Source organism: Scyliorhinus torazame, chromosome 15, assembly GCF_047496885.1.
Source record: "Scyliorhinus torazame isolate Kashiwa2021f chromosome 15, sScyTor2.1, whole genome shotgun sequence".
NCBI classification, from domain to species: domain Eukaryota; kingdom Metazoa; phylum Chordata; class Chondrichthyes; order Carcharhiniformes; family Scyliorhinidae; genus Scyliorhinus; species Scyliorhinus torazame.
This window is the reverse complement of record NC_092721.1, coordinates 169,412,097-169,429,600: the sequence shown is the minus strand read 5'-3', so window position 1 is coordinate 169,429,600 and position 17,504 is coordinate 169,412,097. Positions and strand designations below refer to the sequence as shown.

At 48.9% G+C, this 17,504-nt stretch overlaps 1 protein-coding gene across 1 annotated transcript in view; it reads left to right on the top strand.

The window, feature by feature from the left end:
• The first annotated feature begins 15,567 nt into the window (after positions 1–15,567).
• The window catches only part of mrps31 (mitochondrial ribosomal protein S31), a 38,761-nt gene continuing 36,824 nt past the window's right edge, over positions 15,568–17,504 (top strand). Inside the window, exon 1 of the mRNA XM_072477072.1 lies at positions 15,568–15,740. Coding sequence (XP_072333173.1) covers positions 15,652–15,740 — 89 coding nt within the window. The 5' untranslated portion in view covers positions 15,568–15,651. The remainder of the gene's footprint in view (positions 15,741–17,504) is intronic.

Sequence of the window (17,504 nt, the reverse complement as noted above, 5' to 3'; positions counted from 1 at the left end):
TACAACAATAGATTCAGCCATATTAGATCTTTGTCTGGTTTGATGCTTTTAGAGATAGCAATGAACATATCTCCATATTTTTATTAAAAAGATACAGGGCGAGGTCTGTCAGCCGCATTGCACCCGAATAGCAGCGCAACACGGCCGGTAGAAGTCGGAAGATCACTCTTACGGGATCTACCTGGCTCGCCACGCCTCGTGAAATCTAACGCAATCTTGCAAGACGTCACAATGTGAATCTGATCCATTGTGAGTGGAATCACGCTCTGGCAAATCTTCATATTAGAGTGTGACAACTAGTCTCACTCTAATATGCGTTCCCATTATCTAACCAAGGCATGGGATTGAATTCCCATGCCTTGGAGACCTCGAGCGAGTGCCATTCAGTGTTGGTTTCCACAAACGGCCAGACAGAAAGACACTCGTGGGGGTCTCCCAGGGCATCAGAGGCCACCAGATGCTTGCCCTCTGGCAGGGTAGCACTGCTGGTGCCACCAGGGCACCTTGGCAGTGGCGCCAGCCTGGGATTGCCATGGTTCCCAGGTGGCACTGCCAGGGTGCCAAGCTTGCAGTGTCAAAGTGCCAAGCTAGCATTTTTCTTGCAACGGATATTATTTTGCTCTCCTTTTTGAATAGGTTATCGCCTTTACAATCCACCAGCCTTCTGATACCACTCTCATATCCAAGGAGTGTTGGAAGGTTGCAGTCAGAACTTCCGCCCTCTCCACCCTTGCTTTCCTCAGCAAACTAAGATGCAACCCATCTGGGCCAGGTGATTTGTTAACGTTGAGTGACATCAATCTCCTTTCTATCAATTTCTATCTCACCCAAAATCTCCACTCCCTCCTCCTCTGCTGTGACATTAAATTTATACTCTTCATTGCTGAAGACTGATGCAAAGTACTCCTTGAGTACATCAATCATTTCCTCTGCCTCCAGATGAAAAATTATTTCTGTTCATAATCTGCCACTATTTCTTTAACTCTCTTTTTACTTTTTATACCAAATGTTTTCGTTCCCTTTTATATTTTCTCAATGTCTCTGTTTGCCCTTCTGACACCTTTTTTCAATTCCCCCGTAAATTCTTTGCTTTGGGCCTGGTTTTCAACTGTTTTTGATATCTGCGGAGGTTTGTCATAAATCTTCTTTTTCTGTTCTACTTTAATCTCTATTTATTTTGTCACCCAGGGAGCTCTAGTTTTGGGTGACCTATCTTTCCTTGGGATGTAAGGATGAGGAACAAGAGGAAGGGACAGGCAGATGGAGAGGGGCTATTGTAAGAAAAAGGAAGTTGATGGGACAGGAGGTTGATGGGAAAGGGGGTTGATGGGAAAGGGGGTAGGGTATGGTTGTCATTCATAGAATCATAGAATTTAGAGCAGAAAGAGGCCATTCAGCCCATTGAGTCTGCACCGGTTCTTAGAAAGAGCATCCTACTTACGCTCAGGCCTCCACCCTATCCCCATAACCCAGTAATCCTAACACACCTTTTTTGGACACTAGGGGCAATTTATCATGGCCAATCCACCTAACCTGCACATTTTTGGACTGTGGGAGGAAACCGGAGCTCCCGGAGGAAACCCACGCAGATACGGGGAGAACCTGCAGATTCTGCACAGTGACCTAAGCCGGGAATCGAACCTGGGACCCTGGAGCTGTGAAGCAACTGTGCTAACCTGTCGGCTTACCAGGAAATCTCCCAGAATGGGGGAAAAATCACACAGATGCTGCATTTTCACTTTGCTGGGTCACCTCACCACAAGTGTCTATAGTTGTAGAGACTAGAAGAGCATTCAAAAGGGAATGGAATCAACATTTAAAAAGGAGGAATATTAAAGGACCTGAAGCAATAACAGGAGAGAGAGCGATAGAGAGGGGGACAGGCACTGGCGCTGGAATCAGGGTGGGGTTTGGAGTGGGGGAGGGGATGGGATGTTAATGGTCTTCTCGTCTGCTATAGTTCCTCTCATTCTATGAAAACTTTTGTTGTCTGGAAATTTTCAGACACATCCACCAGTTTATTATTAAACTGTTGTGATGAACGGTTACTGCCTTATCATCATGTTGTTGATCCCCAAATGTCTTTCTCTGTCAGTCTGGCCTCAATAAAAGTTGAGATGGATTCGCACGTAAAAAGAAGTTATTTATTTAGCTTGCAAGCTTGATTCATTTCATAGAAATATAAGAGACATCCAGTTTCCTCTATCCCAGAAAGCGAATGAACAAAGAAACAAAGGGATCTCTGCAAATCAATTCAAATGGTATCAAGTTTCACATACTCGACGGACATAGGTCAGCCTATGTCCCTCCTGACCTGTTCGATCTATTCTGATTGGCTCACTTCCAATCCCTTTCTCTGGCCCCTATCAATGCAGCATCACTCTCATAGACACACCTCTTCTTGCTTTTTCCATGCGGTCTCAAACCCCTTTGTCCCTAACTGCCAGAATCAAAGTGGCTTATTTCTACATTACATTAACTAGTATCTCTAAAGTAACTATTTTATATCACATTCGTCAATGTAAGGTGATGTCCCCTTTAAGACCAGGCTTGGAACCCTGGGGACTCCGCCTCTGGCTCCGCCCATCTGGGAGCCATACATAAAGGTCTGCCTCATGGTCTGTATAGCAGTCAGCTCTCGTCCAAATCTGTAGCATAGTTATTAGCCTAATAAAGCCTTCTTTACAGTTTAATCTCTAAGCATCATTATTGAGGGTACCTCAATTTATTAGGCTAAACTAGATTCAGGATGGACGCAGGCCTAAAACCACAGAAGCTCAATCTGGAAGCACGAACGCCGGAGGCAAAGGAAATGTTTAAATACTGGCTGCGGTGCTTCGAGGCCTACCTGGACTCCGCAGAGACTCCCATCCTGGGGCCACGCAAGCTGCGTCTACTCCACGCCCGGGTGAGTCACAGAATCTCCGCCACGCTCGAAAAGGCGACTATTTATGAGGAAGCGATTGAGTTGCTCCGCAAGCGGTTTGTCAAACCCGTCAATGAGGTGCACGCCCGGCATCTGCTCGCTACCTGCCGGCAGCGCTCGGGGGAATCGCTAGACGAGTTAGTTGAGAAACTCACCGCGCTGGCCAGGGACTCTGACCATCAGGATGTGACAGGGGAAGTCCATATGAACCTGCACATCAGAGATTCTTTCGTGTCCGGCATCCGCTCGACCTACATCTGGCAGCGACTGCTCGAAAACGGGGCAAAAGACCTCCAGGAGACGCTAACGCTCGCCTCCTCGCTGGAGGTGGCCTGACATAACTTGGGTACGTACCCCGCGGACTCTGCCAGCCCCCCCCCGGACTTCCTCAGACTCGCCCATATTACAGGCCTGCGCCACGCGGCGACCCGCTCACCATGGGGGCACACCTTGCTACTTCTGCGGGCAGGGCCAGCACCCACGCCCACGCTGCCCAGCCCGCTCCATGATCTGCAGCGACTGCGGGAAGAATGGGCACTTTGCGAGGGTCTGCCTGGCCAGACCCAGGGGCCAGAAAAACAAAGAACAGCCGGCCCGAAAATCAGGCTCTCAGGCCCGCAGGCCTCGCAATGCTGCTGCGCACCGACCCGACACGTCCTCTTCTGACGCGTCATCAGCCTCGTGCGAATCATGGGAGCGACCATCTGGTCGGCGGCCATCTTCTCGACCCGACACGTGCGACCAACGGCAGCGGCCATTTTACGACTCCGACTACCCGCGACTGGGTGCGATCACCCTTGATCAAACTCGGCCAAAACACCTGCAGAACTCCATGATGCAGGTCCAGGTCAACGGGCACGACACTGCATGCCTCTTCGACTCCGGGAGCACGGAGAGCTTTATCCACCCTGAAACGGTAAGGCGCTGCTCCCTACGCACCCATCCCACATCCCAAACCATAGCCCTCGCATCTGGGTACCACTCGGTACAAATCACGGGGTACTGTATTGCGGATCTCTCGATCCAGGGTGCCAAATACACCCGGTTCAAATTTTATATCCTCCCTCACCTCTGTGCCCCCCTGCTGCTCGGACTGGATTTCCAGTGCAGCCACCGAAGCCTGACACTGAAGTTCGGCGGACCCTTGCCCCCCCTCACGGTGTGCTGCCTTGCGACACTGAAAGTCGCACCCCCCTCGCTATTCGCTAACCTCACTCCCGACTGTAAGCCCGTCGCCACCAGGAGCCGGCGCTACAGTGCCCAAGATATGGCTTTTATCAAGTCAGAGGTCTAGCGTTTACTGCGAGAGGGGGTCATCGAGGCTAGCAACAGTCCTTGGAGAGCGCAAGTGGTGGTAGTCCGGTCCGGGGAGAAGAAACGGATGGTCGTGGATTATAGCCAGACCATAAACCGATTCACGCAGCTTGATGCGTACCCCCTTCCTCGCATCGCGGAAATGGTAAATCGGATCGCCCAATACCGAGTCTTTTCCACGGTCGACCTCAAATCTGCCTACCACCAGCTCCCCATCCGACCAAAAGAACGCCCCTATACTGCCTTCGAAGCAGCCGGCCGGCTCTTCCACTTCCTCAGGGTCCCCTTTGGTGTCACAAATGGGGTCTCCGTCTTTCAAAGGGCGATGGACCAAATGGTGGACCAGTACGGTTCCCGGGCTACATACCCGTACTTGGACAATGTCACCATCTGCTGCCATGATCAGCAGGACCATGACGCTAACCTCAAAAAGTTCCTCCAGACCGCCCGAGCCCTTAACCTGACCTATAACGAGGGCAAATGCGTTTTCCACACCACCCGACTGGCCATCCTCGGCTATGTCATGGAAGACGGGGTCCTAGGTCCCGACCCTGACCGCATGCGCCCCCTTAAGGAACTCCCTCTCCCCCGCAGCCTCAAGGCCCTAAAACGGTGCTTGGGGCTTTTCTCCTATTACGCCCAGTGGGTCCGCAAGTATGCGGACAAAGCCCGCCCACTCCTAAAGACCACCACTTTTCCCCTCTCGGCTGAGGCTCAATTGGCCTTCAACCGCATCAAGGCCGACATCATCAAGGCCGCCATGCACGCGGTGGACGAAACCATCCCTTTCCAGGTAGAGAGCGATGCATCAGACATCGCCCTGGCTGCTACCCTCAATCAAGGAGGCAGACCAGTAGCGTTCTTCTCCCGAACCCTCACCACCTCCGAGATTCGACACTCTGCAGTCGAAAAGGAGGCACAAGCCATTGTGGAGGTTGTGCGGCGCTGGAGACACTACCTCGCCGGTAGGAGGTTTACCCTCGTCACCGACCAACGGTCGGTCGCCTATATGTTCGATAACACGCAACGGGGCAAAATAAAAAACGATAAAATTTTGAGGTGGAGGATCGAACTCTCCACCTACTCGTACGATATCAAGTATCGTCCAGGGGAGCTCAACGAGCCCCCAGATGCCCTGTCCCGCGGCACATGCGCCAACGCGCAGGAGGACCGCCTGCAAGCCATCCACAATGACCTCTGCCACTCGGGGGTTACCCGGCTCGTCCATTTCATCAAGTCCCGCAACCTACCTTACTCAACCAAGGAGGTCAAGGCCATGGTCAGGGCCTGCCAGGTCTGTGCGGAGTGCAAACCGCACTTCTATCGGCCAGACAAGGTTCGGCTCGTGAAGGCCTCGGGCCCCTTTGAGCGACTGAGCGTGGACTTCAAGGGGCCCCTCCCGTCCACCAACCGTTATGCCTATTTCCTCACCGTGATCGATGAGTTCTCCCGTTTCCCAATTGCCATTCCCTGCACCGACATGACCTCAGCCACGGTGATTAAGGCACTGCACAGCATCTTCACCCTGTTCGGTTTCCCTGCTTATATCCACAGCGACCGGGGTACATCGTTCATGAGCGATGAACTGCGTCAGTATCTGCTCAGCAAAGGCATCGCCTCGAGCAGAACGACCAGCTATAACCCACGGGGAAACGGGCAGGTGGAGAGGGAGAACGCGACCGTGTGGAAGGCTGTCCTTCTGGCCCTGCGGTCAAGAAATCTCCCAACCACCCGCTGGCAGGACGTCCTACCCGATGCCCTACACTCCATTAGGTCACTCCTCTGCACGGCCACAAATGAGACCCCTCATGAGCGATTGTTTCTCTTCCCCAGGAAGTCTACCTCCGGGGTCTCGGTTCCACCTTGGCTGACGGCTCCGGGACCTGTTCTTCTCCGGAGGCACGCGAGGAGCCATAAAACGGACCCCCTAGTTGAAAAGGTCCAACTGCTCCACGCCAACCCCAGTTCCTCCTACGTGGAGTACTCCGACGCCAGGCAAGATACGGTTTCCCTCCGGGATCTGGCGCCCGCTGGATCCTCCACCACAGACGCCCCTTCCCGCGCCGCTCCCCTGCAGGACCCGTCGCCCCCTACAACACACCCCCTTCCGGCCCTACCACCCGTTGGTGAGCTCCTACCGTGCGCCCCCTCTTGCGCCCCCCCTTTACACACCCCGCCGGCGCCGGCTCCACTACCCCCGGCCCTGCCTAGTTCCTCTGCCCTGACCCGGACCGAAGCTCCGACCGCTGTGCTCCCGGATGTGCCCTCAACCGGGACGTCCGTGCCCGCCGCACCACCGCCCGAACTGAGGAGATCGAGGAGGACGATCCGGCCGCCGAGACGGATGGACCTATGATGGCACTTCACCCCCGCCGGACTCCTTTTTAAACAGGGGGTGAATGTGATGAACGGTTACTGCCTTATCATCATGTAAGGTGATGTCCCCTTTAAGACCAGGCTTGGAACCCTGGGGACTCCGCCTCTGGCTCCGCCCATCTGGGAGTCATACATAAAGGCCTGCCTCATGGTCTGTATAGCAGTCCGCTCTCGTCCAAATCTGTAGCATAGTTATTAGCCTAATAAAGCCTTCTTTACAGTTTAATCTCTAAGCATCATTATTGAGGGTACCTCAACTGTTTACCCAGGTGCCCTTATTTGCGAGATGAACAAAGGACAAACACAGGTTCATGATACGACCCTGATTTGTTCACAAGTGCCATAAAACAATTATCCCAAAATATCTCAATATTATTTGACAAATCTTCTAATACTACCTGTGCAGATGAACGTGATTGAGCCTCGGGTCCAATTCTCTGATTTTCAGGATTTCCGTCTGCGAAAGTGGTTCTCGCTCACCTCTCCGCCTCCTCTGGTTCGCCTCCGAATCTGGTCTGTAATCGAGTCTTCGCTGGGGGTGGGTCTCTAGGTGTCCCTTCTTATCCCCCTCTTCGTGCCCTTCCAGAAGTTTCTCTGGCCTTCAGCCAATCAGGTCACTGGGCGGGGGTCACAACACCTAATGGAGTTGCCGATTCCAACTCTACAGGACACCAAAAACTCTTCCCAGAGGATTCATCCTCAGGTGCGTTGTCCACATGTAACCTTATCCCATATAAGGTAATGGTGGGAAATAGAGGTGTATCGGGGCACTCCATAACAATCGATCTGTCTGAATAGTGCCGATTATCTCCAATCTCCTGTTTACGGGACTAGTCCAGATTTCCCTGGCTTGCCTGACTCTGACCAATGTCATTTGATCTTGGCTGTTTGAAGTCCCATCAGGCCAGGCTGTGGCTCTGGCTGTCGTTGAATTTAAAGTGCCCAGTTCTGTATTTAAAGTGTCCGATTCTGTGTCGGGCCTAAGATTCAGGCCGTTGGCCATCTTAGCACACTTTCCTTTATTGTACTTGAGCCAGCAGTGGTTGAGAAATGTGGGACCAGTAAGAAAGAAAATGCAGAGCAGGGACAGCAGTAGGGAGACTGTGTTGGAGGGGGCAGGCTTTTCCAGCTTCTGCTCAGCTGGACACATACACCCAGCCAATTCACAGTCCTGAGGACAGGTGATGGAGCTTGCCCAGTGCCAAGAACTGCTGCTGGGTATGAGAGGGTGCTGGAAGAAAAGGCAGCCCGCGAGGGAAAGGTAGAGGATACTTCCAGGTTTAAGGGAATAAATACTTGAAGCCTTCAAGCAAGGTATACATTTATTTATATTACTAGAATTTAAAGTTACCTGCCACATCTCTTTTAATGCTTACTAATTTAACACCGCTTTGGTTAGAAAAAATGATAGCTTTATTGGGGTTGTGCAGTTGCAGCAAGTGGACAGACTAACCTCTCAACAAGACAGTGCAGCCCAGGGTACACCCCTCAGTGCAACAACCCCACATTGGCGCACAAAAAGTGCAGACCCAACATTGCCTCAAATCGAGGTGTTAAGATTCAGAACAGAGATAAAAAAGCCAACATAAGTGTACTTTACCTGAATGCTCGTAGTATTCGGAATAAGGCAAATGAGTTGATGGCGCAAATCATCGTGAATGACTATGATTTAGTGGCCATTACTGAAACATGGTTAAAGGATGGTCACGACTGGGAGTTAAATATCCGAGGGTATCAAACTATTCGGAAGGACAGAGTGGATGGTAAGGGAGGTGGTGTAGCTCTGTTATTTAAGGATGACATCCAGGCAATAGTAAGGGATGACATCGGTGCTATGGAGGATAAGATTGAATCCATTTGGGTGGAAATCAGGAATAGTAAGGTGAAAAAGTCACCGATAGGAGTAGTCTATAGGCCACCAAATAGTAACATTATGGTGGGGCAGGCAATAAACAAAGAAATAACTGATGCATGTAGAAATGGTACAGCAGTTATCATGGGGGATTTTAATCTACATGTCGATTGGTTTAACCAGGTCGGTCAAGGCAGCCTTGAGGAGGGGTTTATAGAATGTATCCGCGATAGTTTCCTAGAACAGTATGTAATGGAACCTATGAGGGAACAAGCGGTCCTAGATCTGGTCCTGTGTAATGAGACAGGATTGATTTAGGATCTCATAGTTAGGGATCCTCTCGGAAGGAGCGAACACAATATGGTGGAATTTAAAATACAAATGGAGGGTGAGAAGGTAAAATCAAACACTAGTGTTTTGTGCTTAAACAAAGGAGATTACAATGGGATGAAAGAAGAACTAGCTAAGGTAGACTGGGAGCAAAGGCTTAATGGTGAAACAGTTGAGGAACAGTGGAGAACCTTCAAAGTGATTTTTCACAGTGCTCAGCAAAGGTTTATACCAACAAAAAGGAAGGACGGTAGAGAGAGGGATATCTAAGGAAATAAGGGAGAGTATCAAATTGAAGGAAAAAGCATACAAAGTAGCAAAGATTAGTGGGAGACTAGAGGACAGGGGGAAACAGAAAGCCACTAAAAAAGCTATAAAGAAGAGTAAGATAGATTATGTGAGTAAACTTGCTCAGAATATAAAAACAGATAGTAAAAGTTTCTACAAATATATTTAAAAAAAAGAGTGGCTAAGGTAAATATTGGTCCTTTAGAGGATGAGAAGGGAGATTTAATAATGGGAGATGAGGAAATGGCTGAGGAACTGAACAGGTTTCTTGGGTCGGTCTTCACAGTGGAAGACACAAATAACATGGCAGTGACTGATGGAAATGAGGCTATGACAGGTGAGGACCTTGACAGGATTGTTATCACTAAGGAGGTAGTGATGGGCAAGCTAATGGGGCTAAAGGTAGACAAGTCTCCTGGCCCTGATGGAATGCATCCCAGAGTGCTAAAAGAGATGGCTAGAGAAATTGCAAATACACTAGTGATAATTTACCAAAATTCACTAGACTCTGGGGTGGTCCCGGCGGATTGGAAATTAGCAAACGTGACACCACTGTTTGAAAAAGGAGGTAGGCAGAAAGCGGGTAATTATAGGCCAGTGAGCTTAACTTCAGTAGTAGGGAAGATGCTGGAATCTATCATCAAGGAAGAAATAGCGAGGCATCTGGGTTAAAATTGTCCCATTGGGCAGACGCAGCATGGGTTCATAAAGGGTAGGTCGTGCCTAACAAATTTAGTGGAATTTTTTGAAGACATTACCAGTGCGGTAGATAACGGGGAGCCAATGGATATGGTATATCTGGATTTCCAGAAAGCCTTTGACAGGGTGCCACACAAAAGGTTGCTGCATCAGATAAAGATGCATGGCATTAAGGGGAAAGTAGTAACATGGATAGAGGATTGGTTAATTAATAGAAAGCAAAGAGTGGGGATTAATGGGCGTTTCTCTGGTTGGCAATCAGTAGCTAGTGGTGTCCCTCAGGGATCAGTGTTGGGCCCACAATTGTTCACAATTTACATAGATGATTTGGAGTTGGTGACCAAGGGCAATGTGTCCAAGTTTGCAGATGACACTAAGATAGTGGTAAAGCAAATAGTGCAGAGGATACCGGAAGTCTGCTGAGGGATTTGGATAGGCTAAGTGAACGGGCTAGGGTCTGGCAGATGGAATACAATGTTGACAAATGTGAGGTTATCCATTTTGGTAGGAATAACAGCAAAAGGGATTATTATTTAAATGATAAAATATTAAAACGTGCTGCTGTGCAGAGAGACCTGGGTGTGCTAGTGCATGAGTCGCAAAAAGTTGGTTTACAGGTACAACAGGTGATTAAGGAGGCAAATAGAATTTTGTCCTTCATTGCTAGAGGGATGGAGTTTAAGACTAGGGAGGTTATGCTGCAATTGTATAAGGTGTTAGTGAGGCCATACCTGGAGTATTGTGTTCAGTTTTGGTCTCCTTACTTAAGAGAGGACGTACTGGCACTGGAGGGTGTGCAGAGGAGATTCACTAGGTTAATCCCAGAGCTGAAGGGGTTGGATTATGAGGAGAGGTTGAGTAGACTGGGACTGTACTCGTTGGAATTTAGAAGGATGAGGGGGGACCTTATAGAACCATATAAAATTATGAAGGGAATAGATAGGATAGATGTGGGCAGGTTGTTTCCACTGGCGGGTGAAAGCAGAACTAGGGAGCATAGCCTCAAATTAAGGGTAAGTAGATTTGGACTGAGTTTAGGAGGAACATCTTCACCGAAAGGGTTGTGAATCTATGGAATTCCTTGCCCAGTGAAGCAGTAGAGGCTCCTTCATTAAATGTTTTTAAGATAAAGATAAATAGTTTTTTGAAGAATAAAGGGATTAAGGGTTATGGTGTTCGGGCCGGAAAGTGGATCTGAGTCCACAAAAGATCAGCCATGATCTCATTGAATGGTGGAGCAGGCTCGAGGGGCCAGGTGGCCTACTCCTGCTCCTCGTTCTTATGTTCTAAATTCTTTCATATTCCTCCTCTTTCAATTATTTATTCCACTCCCATTCAAATGCTTTCTAGTCTCTACCACTGTAGTCACTTGTGGTGAGGCGGTCCAGCAAATTGAAAATGAAACATCTGGGTCATCCATGCCCAGTTCTGGGAGATTAATGTGGAGCACCTTTACGATTGGGAAGGTATTGATCCTCACAGTAAAATTTGCATTCCAATTTTTAGACTGTGTTCTATGTCTGGAGTCAGTTACAAACAAGTGTAGATAGTGTGTGTATTTTACATCATGTGTGCTTGTCCTCAGATGCTGTCTGAGCTGTGAGAAGGTGGGGTGGATACTGTCAGGGCTGTGTGAGTGTGAGAGTGTGGGGTGGGTGCTGTCCTGGTGTGAGAACAGGATGTGAGAGTGTGGAGTGGGTGCTGTCCTTGTGCGAGAACAGGGTGTGATAGTGTGGGGTGGACACTGTCCTGGAGTGAGAACAGGGTGTGAGGGTGTGGGGTGGGTGCTATCGGGGCTGTGAGAGCAGGGTGTGAGAGTGTGGAGTGGGTGCTGTCGGGGCTGTGAGAACCGGGTGTGAGAGTGTGTGGTGGGTGCTGTCCTGGTGTGAGAACAGGGTGTGATAGTGTGGGGTGGACACTGTTCTGGTGTGAGAACAGGGTGTGAGAGTGTGGGGTGGGTGCTGTCCTCGTGCGAGAACAGGGTGTGAGAGTGTGGGGTGGGTGCTGTCCTGGTGTGAGAACAGGGTGTCAGAGTGTGGGGTGGGTGCTGCCCTGGTGTGAGAACAGGGTGTGATAGTGTGGGGGGGACACTGTCCTGGAGTGAGAACAGGGTGTGAGAGTGTGGGGTGGGTGCTGTCCTGTGTGAGAACAGGGTGTGAGAGTGTGGGGTGGGTGCTGTCCTCGTGCAAGAACAGGGTGTGAGTGTGGGGTGGGTGCTGTCCTGGTGTGAGAACAGGGTGTGAGAGTGTGGGGTGGGTGCTGTCAGGGCTGTGAGAACAGGGTGTGAGAGTGTGGGGTGGGTGCTGTCCTGGTGTGAGAACAGGGTGTGAGAGTGTGGGGTGGGTTCTGTCCTGGTGTGAGAACAGGGTGTGAGAGTGTGGGGTGGGTGCTGTCCTGGTGTGAGAACAGGGTGTGAGAGTGTGGGGTGGGTGCTGTCCTGGTGTGAGAACGGGGTGTGAGAGTGTGGGGTGGGTGCTGTCCTCGTGCGAGAACAGGGTGTGAGTGTGGGGTGGGTGCTGTCCTGGTGTGAGAACAGGGTGTGAGAGTGTGGGGTGGGTGCTGTCCTCGTGCGAGAACAGGGTGTGAGTGTGGGGTGGGTGCTGTCCTGGAGTGAGAACAGTGTATGAGAGTGTGGGGTGGGTGCTGTCCTGGTGTGAGAACAGGGTGTGAGAGTGTGGGGTGGGTGCTGTCCTGGTGTGAGAACAGGGTGTGAGAGTGTGGGGTGGGTGCTGTCCTCGTGCGAGAACAGGGTGTAAGTGTGGGGTGGGTGCTGTCCTGGTGTGAGAACAGGGAGTGAGAGTGTGGGGTGGGTGCTGTCCTGGTGTGAGAACAGGGTGTGAGAGTGTGGAGTGGGTGCTGTCCTGGTGTGAGAACAGGGTGCGAGAGTGTGGGGACGGTGCAGACTCGATGGGCCGAATGGCCTCCTTCTGCACTGTAAATTCTATGATTCTATGAATGTGGTGACTCGGGGCTTTTCACAGTAACTTCATTGTAGTGCAAATGTAAGCCTACTTGTGACAATAAAAATTATTATTATTATATTGCTCATGTGTGACATTTAAAGCTACAAATTATGAGGAAAGACAGTGTCCCGGACACCTGTAATCCGGATCACAGGACGGTGGGCTCATGTACATGTGAATCCTATAAAATAAAGGGCAGTAGTTAATTAACCCTGTATCAATTGAGAACTGGTCCTCAACTACCAATTCAAAACTAGGATCTGCTGCTGCCAATAATAATCACTTATTGTCACAAGCAGGCTTCAATGAAGTTACTGTGAAAAGCCCCTAGTCGCCACATTCCGGCACCTGTTCGAGGAGGCTGGTATGGAATTAAACCCGCGCTGCCAACCTTGTTCTGCATTACAAGTCAGCTATTTAGCCCACTATGCTAAACCAGACCCTACATATGACTGGCACTTCCTTCGGGGACTCAAAGCACTTCAACATCTCATCCAATGCCCCTCCCCCTCATCGATAGATGGGGCCCTTACAGGTTCTAAAGGCCAGAGGACATCAGCGAAGAGCATCTCAGTAGTCAGAGCAGGGCTGTAAGCGGTCAGCTTCTCCCTTGCTGAGGTCACAGGGCTTGTACCAGAAGCACTAAAGGAACAGTAAGGATTTGCAGTTGCATTGGGGCGGCAATGGTGCAGTGTAATTGTCACTGGGTTAGTAATCCAATGATCCAGGGTCTCAAATCCCACGATGGCGTATGTTAAAATTTGAATTCAATACAAATTTGGAATAAAAGTCTATGATGACCATGAAACCATGGTTGATTGTTGTAAAAACCTATCTGGTTCACTAACTTCCTTTAAGGAAGGAAATCTGCTGTCTTTACCAGGTCTGGCCTACATGTGACTCCAGACCCACAGCAATGCCACTCAGTTCAAGGGCAATTAGGAATGGGCAATAAGTGCAGGCCCAGCCAGCGATGCCAACATCCCATGAACAAATAAAAACCAAGGGAATTCACATGCATGTCTTTGATAATGTTACATTGTGAATTTTCTATTCTTTATTTGAAGTACCCAAATATTAATGCACCACTTGTGTGTCCATTCTTGACTTGTTGTCTACTTATTTATCATGAAAAGAAAACAATATAAGTCCCCAGGCACCTCTTTGTGTAATTTCCCTCAGGACCCTCAGATATCCTGAGGGTGGGCAGCACGGTAGCATTGTGGATAGCACAGTTGCTTCACAGCTCCAGGGTTCCAGGTTCCATTCCGGCTTGGGTCACTGTCTGTGCGGAGTCTGCACATCCTCCCAGTGTGTGTGGGTTTCCTCCAGGTGCTCCGGTTTCCTCCCACAGTCCAAAGATGTGCAGGTTAGGTGGATTGGTCATGATAAATTGCCCTTAGTGTCCAAAATTGCCCTTAGTGCTGGGTGGGGTTACTGGGTTATGGGGATAGGGTGGAGGTGTTGACCTTGGTTAGGGTGCTCTTTCCAAGAGCTAATGCAGACTCGATGGGCCGAATGGCCTCCTTCTGCACTGTAAATTCTATGATATCAATTTACCTGGTATGCACATTGTGCACCAACCACATTACTAAAGTTTCCTAAAAATCTGTTTTTCTTTTATTGATAAATTATTTTATGCAAATATTTTATTTGATGTTTGGTTATACTTAGGTTTGGTCAAGGTGCTTGAACATCACATGAGCGAACATCACATGAGCAGTGTCATGTGATTGAATACCATGTGTGCAAATGTGATAGTCAAATCTCCAAGAATACAGCAAACCAGAGTTTGCAACCAAGAATGCACACATCCTTGCCATTTTAATTTAAACTTCACTCCATAACAGTTCATAGGAGAGTAAAAAATATTACAGTGCAGAAGGAGGCCTTTCAGCCTATCGAGTCTGCCCCAACCCTCTCAAAGAGCACTCCACCGAATCCCACTCCCCCGTCCGATCCCAATCTTTGGTTACTAAAGGGCAATTTTTAACACGGCCAATCCACGTAACCTGCACCTCTTTGTGGCAGTAAGAAGTCTAACAACACCAGGTTAAAATCCAACAGGTTTGTTTTGAATCACTAGCTTTCAGAGCTCAGCTCCTTTCTCAGGTGAAAGTTGCGCTCCGAAAGCTAGCGATTTGAAACAAATCTGTTGGACTTTAACTTGGTGTTGTAAGATTTCTTAATGTGCCCACCCCAGTCCAATGCCGACATCTCCATATCATGGCTACCATCTTTGTGACAGTGGGAGGAAACTCCGGAGCACCTGGAGGAAAGACACACCGATACGAGGAGAACGTGCAAATTCCACAGTCACCCAAGGCCGGAAATGTACCCGGGTCCCTGTCGCTGAATATAGCACTTGGGGGGAATGGGATCAAAGGCTATGGGAAGAAAACAGGATTAGGCTATTGAGTTGGATGATCAGCCATGATAGTGATGAATGGCGGAGCAGGCTCGAAGGGCCAAAAGGCCTCCTCCTGCTCCTATCTTCTATGTATCTGTGATGCAGCAGTGCTTTTAAAAAAAAATGTATACTCTTATTCGGATATTTTTCATTTTACAAATAAAATACAGCACTCTTTAAACATTATACACTTCTGGCAATAAGCACCCGAACCACTATCCCGCTTGATGATAGGAAACGTTCTTACTAAATTAAAACAAAGAGAAACACCAATTCCACGTCCTCCTTTATTGTGTCTATTCTGGAGCCTTGTTCTGGGGTCGAGCTGAACGTGCACCAGGACAATGTGGAGCCGGAACGACAGGCGGAGGGAGAGTTGTTGCCCGGGCGGTGGGGGAAGCTATTCCGGCTTGGCCCGGTTGGAAGGCTGCGGTGTCACCATCCGCAGTCCGGGTGCGTGCGGCCCGGACTTTGGGCTCCACGCTCAGGGACGATGCAGCGGGCGCTGGTGCTGGTGAAGGGCCGGGTAACCGGGCCCTGCCGCCCCGAGAAGGTGGCGGCTGTGCGGCGACAGGTCTGCAGGTGAGGAGAGAGGATCTTTATCGGGGGGGAGGTTTGAGAGCTGTCGCTGCACCAACTGAAAGGTTGCTCGTGCTATTCTCTCAATGAACCAAAGAAGGACTTTCAGTCGGAAATATTTCATTATCTACCTTGTTTCCCTTGTAACATGGATCATAGCGTCCCAATGATCCCCATTGATTTTGAAATGCCCGCCATTGCTCAATGGGAACCCTATCACCCGGGTCAAAAGGTTGTGGGTTCCAGTCCCACTCCGAGACTTGTGCTCAAAGATCTGGACACGGAAGGAGAAAAGGGTGGCACAGTGGTTAGCACTGCTGCCTCACAGCACCAGGGACCCAGGTTCAATTCTGGCCTTGGGTAACTGTGGAGTTTATACGTTCTCCCCGTGTCTGCGTGGGTTTCCTCCGGATGCTCCGTTTTCCTCCCACAGTCCAAAGATGTATGATGTAGGTGGATTGACCTTGCTAAATTGCCCCTCAGTGTCCCAAGGATGTGCAGGTTAGGTTTTGGGATTGCAGGGATGGGGCGGGACGAGTGCTCATTTGAAAGGTTGGTGCTGGCTCGATAGGCCGAATAGCATCCTTCAGCACTGTAGAGATTCTATGACAGTTTACCAGACCGTTTACCTGGAATGTGTGGGTTGTCTTCTGAGGACAGGTTTGGTTTGTATCCGCTGGAGTTTAGAAGAGTAAGAGGCGACTCGATTGAAATATGTAAGATCTGGAGGCCTCTTGACAAAGTGGATGTTGAGGGGATGTTTCCCCTTGTGGGAGAATCTAGAACTAAGGGGTCACCCCATTTAAAATGGAAATGAGAAATCCTTTCTCTCTGAGGGTCGTGAGTCTTTGGAACTCTTCCTCAAAATGGGGTAGAAGCAGAATCTTTGAATATTTATAAGGCAGGGGTAGATAGGTTCTCGATAAGCAAGGGATTGGAAGGTTATGGGGTAGGTGTGAGTGGAATTGAGGTTGCAATCAGCCATGATCTTATTAAATGGTAGAGCAAGCTCGAGGTCATGAGTGTTCTACTCCTAATTTGTATGTTTGTATGTCAACTGACATGGATTTGCAGTACTAAGGGAATTCTGCTCTGTTGGTGGTGCTGTCATTTAGAAGAGACATTGAAATGAGGTGATATTTGTTCTCTCTGGAAAAAAAGAACCTGTAACTGAATTTAATATTTGGCCCTCAATCCATTCTCACTAAAACAGATTAACTAGTCAATATCATTTTGATGTTTGCCACTTGCACATTGTCTGCACAAAACTGTGTTTTTCCAAGAATAGTGATTACACTCAATAATACTTAATTGGCTGTAAAACACTTTTGAGTTGTCCTGCAGTCATGAAAGGCCCTATATAAATGCAAGTCCTTTTCTTTTAATTCCCGGGAAAATGTATTGACAGTGCATTGATTTATCTGCCGATGTAGAGTGTGCTGAATAAAATGGTTGTTTTTGGAGCATTGCTGTGAACTCTCATTACAGTGGTAAAAAACATATAAAGGTAGGCTGTATGGATTATTGTAATAAAATGATATGATGAGTTTAGAAATGTTTTACATTTTACTCTGTCCTTGTTCTTTGATTTTAAAAGAAGTAAAGCACACCACACCATAACACTATGCTGTTCCACTTGTTCCAGATGAATAAACATTGTTTAACTTTCAGAGCTTCTTCATGAAATCCTTAATTGTGATAGTATAAATTGTTTTCAATATTACCAATGGTGAGAATGCCAGAGGATAAAAGCAAATTACTGTGGAT